We start from the raw sequence: 13,151 nt of genomic DNA on the forward strand, positions 1-13,151 counted from the left end.
ATGGGTTATTTGGCTATGATAAGCACCACAGCTAAGTTTCTTACCCAAGAGAGGCTCTGAGATTTCAACAGGAGCGAATGGAGAGTGATCAGCAGCAGGAAATAAAATAAAAGTGCAAAAACATTAAATATTCCACAAGCCAGATAGATGATAATTTAACAAATACATATTAACAGAGACTCTGGGGTATTTCACACACTCCCCCTGTAAACATGATAAATAACAATCACCTGTCAGGCAATGTGGACACACCTCATATTTTCAAAGATACCTGAGTTTTTAGTACAGATTTATAATACAGAGACGGCTTCAATTATATATAAAGTATACACAGACCCACAGGAGCAGCAGTGTAAACCCGACAAACACACATAGGCAGTGTGGGTCTTACACACACACGTGAGTAGTGAATGTTATATACAGCAACACTTCTCTCTGACTCATTCACACTCACACACCTCGCTCACACACACACCGCGCTCACACACACACCTCGCTCACAGTCACACACACACACACACACACACCGCGCTCACAAACACACCACGCTCACAGACACACACACTCCGCGCTCACACGCACACCGCGCTCACACACACACAGCTCAGCCACTTGCAAACATGCCCATGGGTGTTAGAATGGAGCAGTTAAGCACAGGGTTGGCACAGCTCAGTTTGAGCGAGGTATCCGATCCCTCTGCTAGCCAGGACCTTCACCACTTGTGCTTTTTGCCGATCTTCGAGCAGTGGGCCTGCACCTGAGGCAGGAGGAAGCCTGGGGGAGGTTGCAGGGCTTGTCCAGTCCGGGTATCAAGTAGTAGCTGATGAGGGGGACGGGTTGGTAGAATGTGGCATACTGCACCGGCTTGTGAGGGTACAGAGGCCACGCAGCAGTGCACTGGGAGAATCTTCCAGAAACCTAAGGGAAAAAATTATTGAAGCAATTAAACATGACAAATCACACACACAAGCTCCATTTAATCCCCAGCCCCGTCTCCACAGGCCACGTGCAAGGACTTGCATTTCTCTAGCGCCTTTCCCCACCACAGGACGTCCCAAAGTGTTTCACAGCCAATGAAGTAATTTATGTGAAGTGTGGTCACTGTTGTAAATAGAGGAAATGTGGGCAGCCAACTATTGCACAGCCAGTTCCCACAGATAGAAAGAGAGACAGACTGTGTTCGGGAGGGAGTGAGTGAGTTTAGGGAGGGAATTCCAGAGCTTAGGGCCCCCAGGCAGCTGAAGACATGGCCGCCAATGGCAGAGCGATGGGAAGCGGGGGATGGTCAAGAGGCCAGAATTGGAGGAGCGCAGAGATCTCGGAGGGCTGTAGAGGCTGGAAGAGATTACGGAGATAGGGAAGGTTGGGGCTGGAAGAGGTTTTGGTGATAGGGAGAGTTGTAGGGGCTGGAGGAGGTTACGGAGATAGGGAGGGCTGTAGGGGCTGGAGGAGATTACAGAGATAGGGAGGGTTGGGGCTGGAGGAGGTTACAGAGATAGGGTTGTAGGGGCTGGAGGAGGTTACAGAGATAGGGTTATAGGGGCTGGAGGAGATTAAGGAGATAGAGAGGGTTGGGGCTGGAGGAGGTTATGGTGATAGGGAGGGTTGTAGGGGCTGGAGGAGGTTACAGAGATAGGGTTTTAGGGGCTGGAGGAGGTTACAGAGATAGGGTTGTAGGGGCTGGTGGAGATTACGGAGATAGGGAGGGTTCCAGGGGTTTATAGAAATAGGGAGGGGTGAGGAAGGATTTGAAATAAGGATGAGATTTTATTTTAAAAACGGAGGTGTTGCTGGACCAGGAGCCAGTGTAGGTCAGTGAGCGACAGGATAGTGATGGGTGAACGGGACTCAATGTGAGTTAGGGTCTGGGGGCAGTTGAGTTTTTGATGAGTTTCCAGGGGTAGAAGGTGGGAGATCGGCCCGGAGACTATTGAAATCATTCACTCCGACCCCTCCCAGCACTGGGTGCTCAATGTTCTCTTTACCTTGCCAGTAGCTTCAGCTGTTTTTGCTGCAGTTTCCTTCACTGTTTGACCTTTGGCATGTTCCCCTTCATCTGACGAAGTCTCCGAGTGGCAGTCAGGTGTGCTGCACTCCGAGGACGCGCTGCCTTGCTCAGAGTCTAACGACGCCGCCCTCCTGGAGTCTTGTCCAAACTGAGCGACAGTGAAAGGCAGACTCCCATCACTACACCTGCAGGAATTTCAAATGAAGATTTAGTGGGAATCGGGTCAGGCAGCAACACGCGAGACACAGCCACTAACAACCTGGTATAAACAACAAACACCCACACAAACTGGCAGAACACAGCCGAGGGAAGGTTTACCGTACAGTGAAGGAGAGACAGAGAGCACAGCAGTGAGAGAGAGAGACAGACAGACACAATTCCCCCTTTGGAAGTTCCTGTTGAATCTGCATCCACCCCCCTTTCAGGCAGCGCCTTCCAGATCACAACAACTCGCTGTGTAAAAAAAATTCTCATCTCCCCCTCTGGTTCCGATTCCCTTCAATCTGTGTCCCTCTGGTTACCGACCCTCCTGCCACTGGAAACACTTTCTCCTTATTGACTCTATCCAAACCCCCTCATGATTTTGAATGCCTCGATTCAATCTCCCCCTTAACCTTCTCTGCTCTAAGGAGAACAATCCCAGCTTCCCCAGTCTCTCCACATGAACTGAAGTCCCTCTTCCCTGGCGCCATTCGAGTCAATCTCCCCCTCACCCTCCCCAAGGCCTCGCCTTCCCTCCTAAAGTGTGAGGCAGTCGGAATCGGACACAATTCTCCAGATGAGCTCCTTGTGTTTGTCTCTGCGGTGACTGTGTTGCTAAACCGTCCAGGTGAAGACTTACCTGCAGCACACCTCCTGGGGATCAATCCACAACGTAATCTCTTTGGGCAGTCTCAACTGGTTATATTCCAGATCACAGTCTTGACAAGCGAGCAACAAGGATGGGTCTGCTTTATGTTTCCTGTTTATCCGAATGCATCTACCAGGGAGAGAAAAAATATACTGAAGGATCCAAGAGGACAGACATTAGACCATCCAGAACCCTACTGGCCCTTTTCCCAAGTTGTACCAAGTCCTGTTCAGCCTTCACCCCGTCACTCACTGACATACATTAGCTCCCAGTACAACAACGCCTCCATTTTAAAACTTTCATCCTTGTTTTCAAAACTGTCCCACAACACTCCCTATCTCTGTAACCTCCTCCAGTCCCTACAACCCTCCCCATCTCTGTAACCTCCTCCAGTCCCTACAACCCTCCCTATCTCTGTAACCTCCTCCAGTCCCTACAACCCTCCCCATCTCTGTAACCTCCTCCAGTCCCTACAACCCTCCCTATCTCTGTAACCTCCTCCAGCCCCTACAACCCTCCCTATCTCTGTAACCTCCTCCAGCCCCTACAACCCTCCCTATCTCTGTAACATCCTCCAGCCCCTAAAACCCTCCTTATCTCTGTAACCTCCGCCAGCTTCTATAACCCTCCCTATCTCTGTAACCTCCTCCAGCCTCTACAACCCTCCCTACCTCTGTAACCACCTCCAGCCCCTAAAACCCTCCCAATCTCTGTAACCTCCTCCAGCCCCGACAACCCTCCCCATCTCTGTAACCTCCTCCAGCCCCTAGAACCTTATCTATCTCTGTAACTTCCTCCAAGTTTCTATAACCCTCCCTATCTCTGGAACCTCCTCCAGACCGACAACCCTCCAAAATCTCTGCCTTCCTCCAATTGCAGCCCCTTGAGCATCCCCTGATTTCCATCGCTCCACCATTGGTGGCCGTGTCTTCAGCTGCCTGGGGCCCTAAACTCTGGAATTCCCTCCCGAGACCTCTCCACCTCCATCTCCCTTCCTTTAAGATGCCCCTAAAATTTCATTGTCTCAGCTTTAAAGGGGCTTTAAGCGGTTCAGCTGCTCATCCAAATTTAAAACTGAGCAGCGCCGCCCCCAGGTGGGGAAAGGGCGGTATTGCAGGGACAACTTCGAGCAACTTTCAAAACAAAGACAATCAATGAACTCTCTCCCCCATCCCCACCGCCTTTCCGATCCCCCTTTTCTCCAATAATTTATATAGATTTTTCTTTTCCCACCTATTTCCATTATTTTTAAATGTATTTCCATCAATTGTTTTATCTCTTACCTTCTAGCCTATTTCGATCCCTTCCCCCCCCACCCCACCCCCACTAGGGCTACCTGGTACCTTGCTCGTCCTGCTTTCTACCCTTAATGTCCCCATTAGCACATCCCTTAGATAATATCACCACCGTCACCACCTCTTTGCCCTTTAGTCTATGACATCTTTTGGCTATCTCCACCTTATCACTGGCCCTCTATCCAGCTGTACCTGTCCCACCCCCTCTTAAACCTCCTTATATTTCACCTCTTTTCTATTTTTCCTTAGTTCTGTTGCAGAATCATACGGACTCGTAACGTTAACTGTTTTCCTCTCCGCAGATGCTGCCAGACCTGCTGAGTTTTTCCAGGTATTTTTGTTTTTGTTTTGGATTTCCAGCATCTGCAGTTTTTTGTTTTTTTTCAAAACAAAGACTTGCATTTCTCTGGTGCCTTCACCACCCCAGGATGTCCCAAAACCTTTCACAGCCAATGAAATACTTATTCAAAAGTATGTTCACTGTGTAATGTCGGAGACGTGGCGGCCAATTTGTGCACAGCAAGCTCCCACAAACATTAAGGTGATAATGACCCAGATCATCTGTTTTTTTAGTGATGTTGGTTGAGGGGTAAATATTGGCCCCAGGACCTTCCCCCTGCTCCTCTTCCAAATAGTGGCCGTGGGATCGTTTAAACCCACCAAGGAGGCAGACGGGAACTTTGGTTTAAAGTTTCACCTGAAGGCCAGCATCTCCTTTGGCACCGACCCTCTGACAGCGCGGCGCCCCCTCGGCACTGGCACTGTGGAGTGTCGGCCTGGATTATGGGGCTGAAGTCTCTGGGGTGGAGACTCAAACCCAGGACTTGTTCCATCTGCTCTCGCAAGTGGATGGACAATGTCCCTCAGCGCAATGCAAGAAATAGTGAGGAGGGTCCTCCCTGGTGTGCTGTCCAATATTTTATGCTCTTTCAGGGGGAAGCTCGATAAAAACATGGGGGGGCGGGGGGCAAGGAATAGAAGGATATGGTGATGGGGTGAGATGAACAGGGGGTGGGAGGAGGCTCGTGTGGAGCAGAAACACTGGCACGGAGCAGATGGGCTGAATGGCCCGTTTCTGTGCTGTAATATTCTAGCCATTGTACTGGGCGGCTCTGCTGTTTGCTTACCTGTATGCTTGTCCTTTGCTGGGATTGGCTGGGTACCAGTGATTCTGGTATTTTCGGTACAGTATCGCAGTGAGCTTCTCCCCAAACTCCTCGATCTTTTCCTGATGTAGCCTGCTGCGATTCCTGACCAAGCTGACCAGGAAGGACACTCCGGCTCCGATCTCCTCCTTCATCGTCTCCTGGTGTATCTGCGGGGGGAAGGTGGGGGTGTTTAGAGATTAACCTGTTCAGAGTGTGTTACAGTCGGGGATGTTGGGGTTGGGTGAGGGTGGGGGGTGGGGAGAAGGGTGATGGAATATAGAGATCATGGTCTGGCTGCTGGAATGACCCCTTTGTGTCAACAACATCCCACCCCCACCACCAGCAACTCTTTTACCTGCCCCCCCCCACAATAGTGCTGGCTGGCGAGCTATTTGACTGTGGTAGGCATTGCTGACAAGACCCTTCTGGAACACGCACCTAGATACAGACAGACTGTTTCCTCTTGTGTGTGGGGGAGACCAGAACTAGGGACCATCGATATAAGATCATCACTAATAAACCCAATGGGGAATTCAGGAGAAACCTCTTTACCCAGAGAGTGGGGAGAATGTGGAACTCGCTCCCACAGGGAGTGGTGGAGGTGAATAGTATCGATGTGTTTTAGGGGGAAGCTGGATAAACACATGAGGGAGAAAGGAATGGAAGGATAGGGTGATGGGGTGAGATGGAGAGAGGGGGGTGGGTGGGAGGAGGTTCGTGTGGAGCAGAAACACCGGCACGGAGCAGATGGGCCGAATGGCCTGCTGTATATCCGGTGAAGAACTCACATTTCTGTAACGCCTTTAACCGCTGCAAGATATCCCAAAGAGCCTCACAGACAAATGACTCCCTTCCATTTATGAAGTGGGGGTCACCATCGTAATGGGGGGAAAAGCAAAAGTCAATTTGCGCACAGCAAGATTCCACAAAGGACAATGCGATAGTGACCCAGATCCGATTTTTATTTGACAGCGATATTCATTGGGGTGGGGGCGGTGGGGGGTGAATATTAGCCCCACAACATTAAAACGGAAAACGTTATAAAGGTAAATGGGAGGACGTGGAGACAGGGACAAGGAGCCAGTCCTTACTCCAGATGTTGTTCATAGTCACACAGCAGGAGAAGGACATCCCTCTCTCGGACAGAACACTTTGCATTCAATGTCCGAGCGTAAAACAGTAAAAGTGAGAGTCAATCTCACATCCAAATTGCACTGAAGTTTGCCATCCTTCAGATTGTTAAAACTGTCCTCAGGTGAAACAGCTGATTTTTGTAAACATGTTGTTTTGTTTCTAACTGCGGTCGATTCAGAGACACAAGCTCCATGGAAGCCCTGTCGGCCCAGCAAAGTGAGTCAGTGTCTCAGTCCGTCGCACACTTACTTCTGGCTCACAGGGTTGTGGGCACCAGCCTCCCAGTACAAAGACCAGGAGCTCACAATCCAGACTGACATTCGGCCAAGGGAGGCGTCGCGGGGAGATCCCACGGCCACTATTTGGAAGAAGAGCAGGGGGTGGGGTGGGGGTGGGGGTGGGGGGAGTTCTCCCCGTGGTCCTGGGGCCAATATTTATCCCTTAAACAACATCACTAAGAAAAAAAACCAGATGATCTGAGTCATTATCACATTGCTGTTTGTGGGATCTTGCTGTGTGTAAATTGTCTGCGTTTCCTACATTACAACAGTGAGCTCACACACAATAAAAAGGTCCTTCGTTGGCTGTGAAAGGCTTTGGGACGTCCTGAGGTGGGGAAAAGCGCTACTTTCCCTGAGTAACTCTGGTGCCACTGTCCAGGAAGGTGTCCATATCAAACATCCTCCCCCAGTGTCCATTACAGGCCCCACAGAAACCGCAACTACCCTCAGTCTTCAGGTCACACGGGGGCATTTTTGTTTTTCCAATTGCAGTGCGGAGCTAACACTTCCTGAGGGGCCGAGTAACAGAAAACCAAATCTCTCCTGTTCCTCCCTGGGAGAAAATAACTCCAAAAACTACAGCATCAAATAGAAGAAATTTAATAAACACACTCTCTCTCTCACACACACATACTCTCTCTCACACACACACTCTCTCTCACACACATACACACTCTCTCACACGTACACACGCTCTCTCTCACACACACATACTCTCTCTCACACGTACACACTCTCTCTCCCTCACACACACTCTCTCTCTCACACACACACGCTCTCTCTCACACACATACACTCTCACACACACACGCTCCCTCTCTCACACACATCTCTCTCTCACACACACACGCTCTCTCTCACACACATACTCTCACACACACACGCTTCCTCTCTCACACACATCTCTCTCACACACATACACGCTCTCTCTCTCACACACACACATCTCTCTCTCACACACACACATACTCTCTCACACACATACACACTCTCTCTCTCACACACATCTCTCTCTCACACACACTCTCTCTCTCACACACACACGCTCTCTCTCTCTCACACACACTCTCTCACACACTCTCTCACACACATCTCTCTCACACACACGCTCTCTCTCTCTCTCACACACATTCTCTCTCTCACACACACACACGCTCTCTCTCTCTCACACACACACTCTCCTGGACTCAAAAATTGGGATTCCCCAAACACACACCAATATCTAACTTTCATTTCGAACTCTTCAGACCCGCGCCCCCATCCCCCGACCCCCACCCACCAGAGCTGGCAGCAACCCATCCACCCTGAGTGATCCCGAATGAATCAATCAATCACTCTTACAAACTACAAGCAGCACAGTTATAAACTTCAAAACTGGAAACCAAATCCACGTGTTCACCTAAGGGACCATCTCAAAAACATCACCTTTTCTAAAAAAAAAAGTGGGGAGGTGCTGAACCATGAACTGTGCCTTAACGAAACCCACTCCCCCACTGAGAAAGTATATCATTCCTCTAACGCGGCCATCAATTCTGCTTATGTCCCCCAACCTCCTCTCCTGGAGACAGTGCCGATTGTTCGATGGTCCCTAAAATCAACCCGTGGCGGCAGAGACAGAGAGTTTGTATTCAGCGTTGGGACACAGCACATTAAACTGACCCGCTGGCTCGAAACGTTAACTCTTGATCTCTCTCTCTCTCTCTCGCCAGAGATGTGCTCAGACTTGATGGGTTTTCCCAGCTATTTTCTGTTTTTGTTTCGTGTGCCGGTCAAAGTTCAGTTCGGAAGAAAAAGTGATTGTGGCACCTTGCATCAACAGGCACAACTTTAAAAAGCTCACCAACTAACTCTGAAAAAAGATATTTTCTCCTGCAACATGGTTTAAAAAAAAAGAGACTTACAGATGTAAGTAACCAGGTTACTTACCATTTGATAGCCAATTGCAAACCAACACTTCTCTTGCAGGAAAAAGTTTAAGGCCAACTTCTGAAAAACTTTTCTAAACTTGTTTCCTGTTGTTTTGTTCACTAATATATGTCTACATATATATATTATATATATTTAAATCTCTACTCACCAGAGATGCTTTCGCCTCCTCGATTCACGTCCAGACTTGTGGCTGCAAAATGTGTGAGAGATTTTATCAAACTGCCCTCAGTCATTCCCAGAAATTTACATCAAGAAGATGATTCAAACTGTGTCCCCAGCCATCGAGAGGACGTCCCTGCCGACACACATCAATGACCATTCAAGGCAGGGGTTGACGTCAGCCGCGCCCCGCCCACTTCTTAAAGGCGCATTCGCCACTGTTAAGCAGCAAGAATAAGTGAAAGGGGGACATGCATTTATCTAGCGCCGCTCACCGCCTCAGGGCGTCCCATCCCGCTTTATGGCCCCAAACAATGAAGTGCTTTAATTTCTGAACTCTGCTCACTGTTGTAATGCAGGGAAGCCGGTAGCCAATTTGCACACAGCAAGATCCTTCATCAATCTGAGGATAACCCAGGTCATCAGTTTCTTTTTAGTGGTTTTGGTTCCAGGACATGGGGAGAACCCCCCCCCCACCCACTCTTCTTAAACATAATGCCCATGGGATCTTTTACACCCACCTGAGACGGCAGACGGGGCCCAGCTTTAATGTCTCATCTGAAAGACGGCACCTCAGGCAGTGCAGCACCCCCTCAGTACTGACCCTCCGACAGTGCAGCACTCCCTCAGTACTGACCCTCCGACAGTGCGGCACACCCTCAGTACTGACCCTCCGACAGTGCGGCACTCCCTCAGTACTGACCCTCCGACAGTGCGGCACTCCCTCAGTACTGACCCTCCGACAGTGCGGCACCCACTCAGTACTGACCCTCCGACAGTGCAGCACCCCCCCAGTACTGACCCTCCGACAGTGCAGCACCCCCTCAGTACTGACCCTCCGTACTGCAGCACCCCGTCAGTACTGAGGGAGTGCTGCACTGTCGGAGAGTCAGTACTGAGGGAGTGCCGCACTGTAGGAGGGTCAGTACTGAGGGAGTGCCGCACTGTCGGAGGGTCAGTACTGAGCGAGTGCTGCACTGTCGGAGGGTCAGTACTGAGGGAGTGCTGCACTGTCGGAGGGCCTGTACCAAGGAAACGCTGTCTTGTCAGATTAGTCATCTTTCAGATGAGACATTAAACCCCCGTCTGCCCTCTCAGGTGAGTGTAAAACATCCCATGGCCTCTATTTGGAAGAAGAGCAGGGGGGAGCTCTCCTGGTTTCCTGGGGGCCAATATTTACACCTCCAACAACATCAGTAAAAAAGCAGATGGTCTGGGGCCATAATCACATTGCTGTTTGTGGGATCTTTCTGTGTGCTTCTGGGTTTCTTATAACAGTGAGCTCACTGCAAAAGAAATCCTTCATTGGCTGTGAAATGCTTCGGGATGTCCTGAGGTGGGGGAAAGGCGCTAGAGAAATGCAAGTCCTTTGTTTACCATGAGTTTAGGTCAATCTTAATCCTACATATGCATGTGTACACAACCAAGGGTATCTTACACAAAGGCACAGTGTTAGTGAGGAGGCTCCCTCTCTCTTCAATTCCACCTCATCCCCACACTCTCTGCCATTGCCTTATCTTGACACCATGGACAGAGCCTGTATTGTACATTTAAAGGAATTTATTGATGTCAGCCTGGTCACTGGTTTCATTTTGTGGAAAACCTGGGGTTTGATCCCAAGGGGAACAGAATTAAAACTCGCTCTGTTACTCCTGGATAGGAGAAGGCACTTTGTACAGTGACATAGACAGGATTTGATGACACAGGATTTCATATATGCGGCACAGAAACAGGCCATTCAGCCCATCTGCTCCGTGCTGGTGTTTCTGCTCCACACGAGCCTCATCCCGCCCCCCCTCGTCATCTCACCCCATCGCCATATCCTTCTATTCCTTTCTCCCTCATGTGTTTATCCTGCTTCACCCTTAACTACATCGACACTATTCACTTCGACCACTCCCTGAGGGAGCGAGTTCCACATTCCCCCCACTCTCTGGGTAAAGACGTTTCTCCGGAATTCCCCATTGGATTTATTAGTGACGATCTTATATGGATGACCCCTAGTTCTGGTCTCCCCTCCCACCAGAGGAAACACTCCCTCTGTATCCACTCCATCGAAACCTTTCTGAATTTTAAATACCTCGATGAGGTCACCCCCCTCAGCCTTCTCTTTTCTAGAGAACAAAGACCCAGCCCGTCCATCCTGTCCTCATATAAACTCATGTGAGTTTACCCTCACATTTCTGGGATCATCATTGTAAATCTTCCCTCTCCAGTATCTCGATGTCCTTTCTGTAATATGGTGACCAGAACTGCTCGTGGTAATCTCAGTGCTGTCCAACCAAGTTTTGATGCAGGCTTACCGTCACTTCCCTACTTTTCAATTCTATCCCTCCAGAAATAATCCCTAGTTTTTGGTTTGATTTTTGCCTTGCCTTGCTAACCTGCGGGGGCAACTCCCACTGTGTAGTCTTATTTGCACTCTGAAGGTGTTGGGGGAAACCTGCGCACGCAGTTAAATAACTCCCCGTGATTCAGGCTCGAGTGTATAGTCCAAATGCAAGGTTATTACTCAGGCATCAATCGTATAGTGACGATTACAGTTATCGATTCAGACAGCCTGGTTTATTGTAGGCTGGAGCTGATCCGACAAGGTGTCTGTAGATGTTGGACTCCCGACTGTCCTGTGACTTCTGAGTTTAAGGGAGCTGTTCCCTGGTATATTGTCTACCTTTTCCGTGTGAGTTATATTACACGGTACCCAGGATGTACGTTGAACTGAGTTGCTTCTCATCCACCCTCCAGAGTTGACATCACCGCCGTCTTGAGGATTTAACTGTTTAAGAAGTGAACACTAGAAAGGGAACAGACCGACCGAGACAACCTCAAATCATTAAATGTTACTGGGGGGGGGTGGGCGCTCCCGATATTCTGGCCAACCCCCAGTATTCGCACCAGATTTGGGGGCACATCCAACGTGTCTCCTGGCAGAAACAGAACGTGCTAGAAAAACTCAGGAGGTTTGTCAGTGCCCTGCGCAGAGAAAAGACAGAGTTAACATTTTAAGTCCGTATGGCTCTTCTCCAGAGCTGAAGAGATGTAGAAATGTGATGGTCAAAGGAAAGAACTGTGGATGCTGGAAATCCAAAACAAAAACAGGAATACCTGGAGAAAGTTTTTCCAGGTATTTCTGTTTTTGTTTTAGAAATGTGTTGGGTTTTTTTAATACTGTTTAAGAGAGTGGGGTCTGGGTGGAACAAAATAGAAGGACAGAGATAGGTGAGAGATCAGGTGAGATTTGACAAAGATGTGTTGGACACAAGACAAATGGAGTGCTAATGATTGTGTTAAAGACGAAAGCAGGTGTTAATAATGGCATGAAGGTCAGACATCAGTAGGTGTTAATAGCAGAACAAGGGGTCAGTGCCTCTCTGAAAGCAAAACATGGGAACAAATTGCAGAATGGCACTTGGTGGGTGTGGAGGGTGGGGGAAGGGGGTAAAAAACCTCCTGACAGTTTCTCCTCCCATTGTTCTGGCCAATAACTGATGTTGGCAAAATTCAAACTCTGGTAATCACATTGAGATGTGATTAAATATTCGACCCGAGAGAATTCTAAAAGTTGGTTAAAGAATTGGTTTCCATACATGGTTCACAGTCCCAGGTGAATGAATATTTAGCCAGAATCTGTTACAATCAGAGTCCAGTGACATTAAGAAACAATGACTGCATTTGTATAGCATTTCTAACATAGTAAAACATCCACAAAGCGTTTCACAGGAGCCTAAAAGAGACAGATTTTGACATCGAGCTGCAAAAGGAGCTATAAGGACTGAGCATCACCAGTCAAAGACGTACATTTTCATAAAAGATGAGAGAAAGAGAGAAAGGGGCGGAGAGGATTATGGAAGGGAATTCCAGAGCTCAGGGCCCCAGGCAGCTTTCGGCACGGCCGCCAATGGTGGAGCGATGGGAATCGGGGGATGGTCAAGAGGCCGGAATTGGAGAAGGGCAGAGATCTCGGAGTGTTGTAGGGGCTGGAGGAGGTTACAGAGATAGGTAGGGTTGTAGGGGCTGGAGGAGGTTACAGAGATAGGTAGGGTTGTAGGGGCGGCGGATGTTGCAGAGATAGGGAGGGTTGTAGGAGCGGCGGAGTTACAGAGATAGGGAGGGTTGTAGAGGCTGGAGAAGGTTACAGAGATAGAGAGTGTTGTAGGGGCGGAGGAGGTTACAGAGATAGGGAGGGTTGTAGGGGTTGGAGGTGGTAACAGAAATAGGGAGTGTTGTAGGGGCTGGAGGAAGTTACAGAGATAGGGAGGCTTGTAGAGACTGGAGGAGGTTACAGAGATAGGGAGGGTTGTAGGGGCTGGAGGTGTTTACAGAGATAGGGAGGGTTGTAAGGTCTGG

At 49.2% G+C, this 13,151-nt stretch overlaps 1 protein-coding gene across 1 annotated transcript; it reads right to left on the minus strand.

Annotated features, from left to right (window-relative positions):
- Window positions 1-699: 699 nt before the first annotated feature.
- Window positions 700-5,462, minus strand: LOC144674855 (maternal B9.10 protein-like). Its single transcript, XM_078536026.1, has 4 exons — window positions 5,281-5,462; window positions 2,850-2,987; window positions 1,986-2,193; window positions 700-918 (listed from the first exon to the last, which is right to left on the minus strand). The coding sequence occupies exons 1-4, from the start codon at window positions 5,451-5,453 to the stop codon at window positions 700-702; spliced, it is 738 nt and encodes a 245-aa protein (XP_078392152.1). The 5' UTR covers window positions 5,454-5,462.
- Window positions 5,463-13,151: the final 7,689 nt, after the last annotated feature.

This window comes from Cetorhinus maximus, unplaced genomic scaffold (assembly GCF_964194155.1).
Source record: "Cetorhinus maximus unplaced genomic scaffold, sCetMax3.hap1.1 HAP1_SCAFFOLD_830, whole genome shotgun sequence".
Taxonomy (NCBI): Eukaryota; Metazoa; Chordata; class Chondrichthyes; order Lamniformes; family Cetorhinidae; genus Cetorhinus; species Cetorhinus maximus.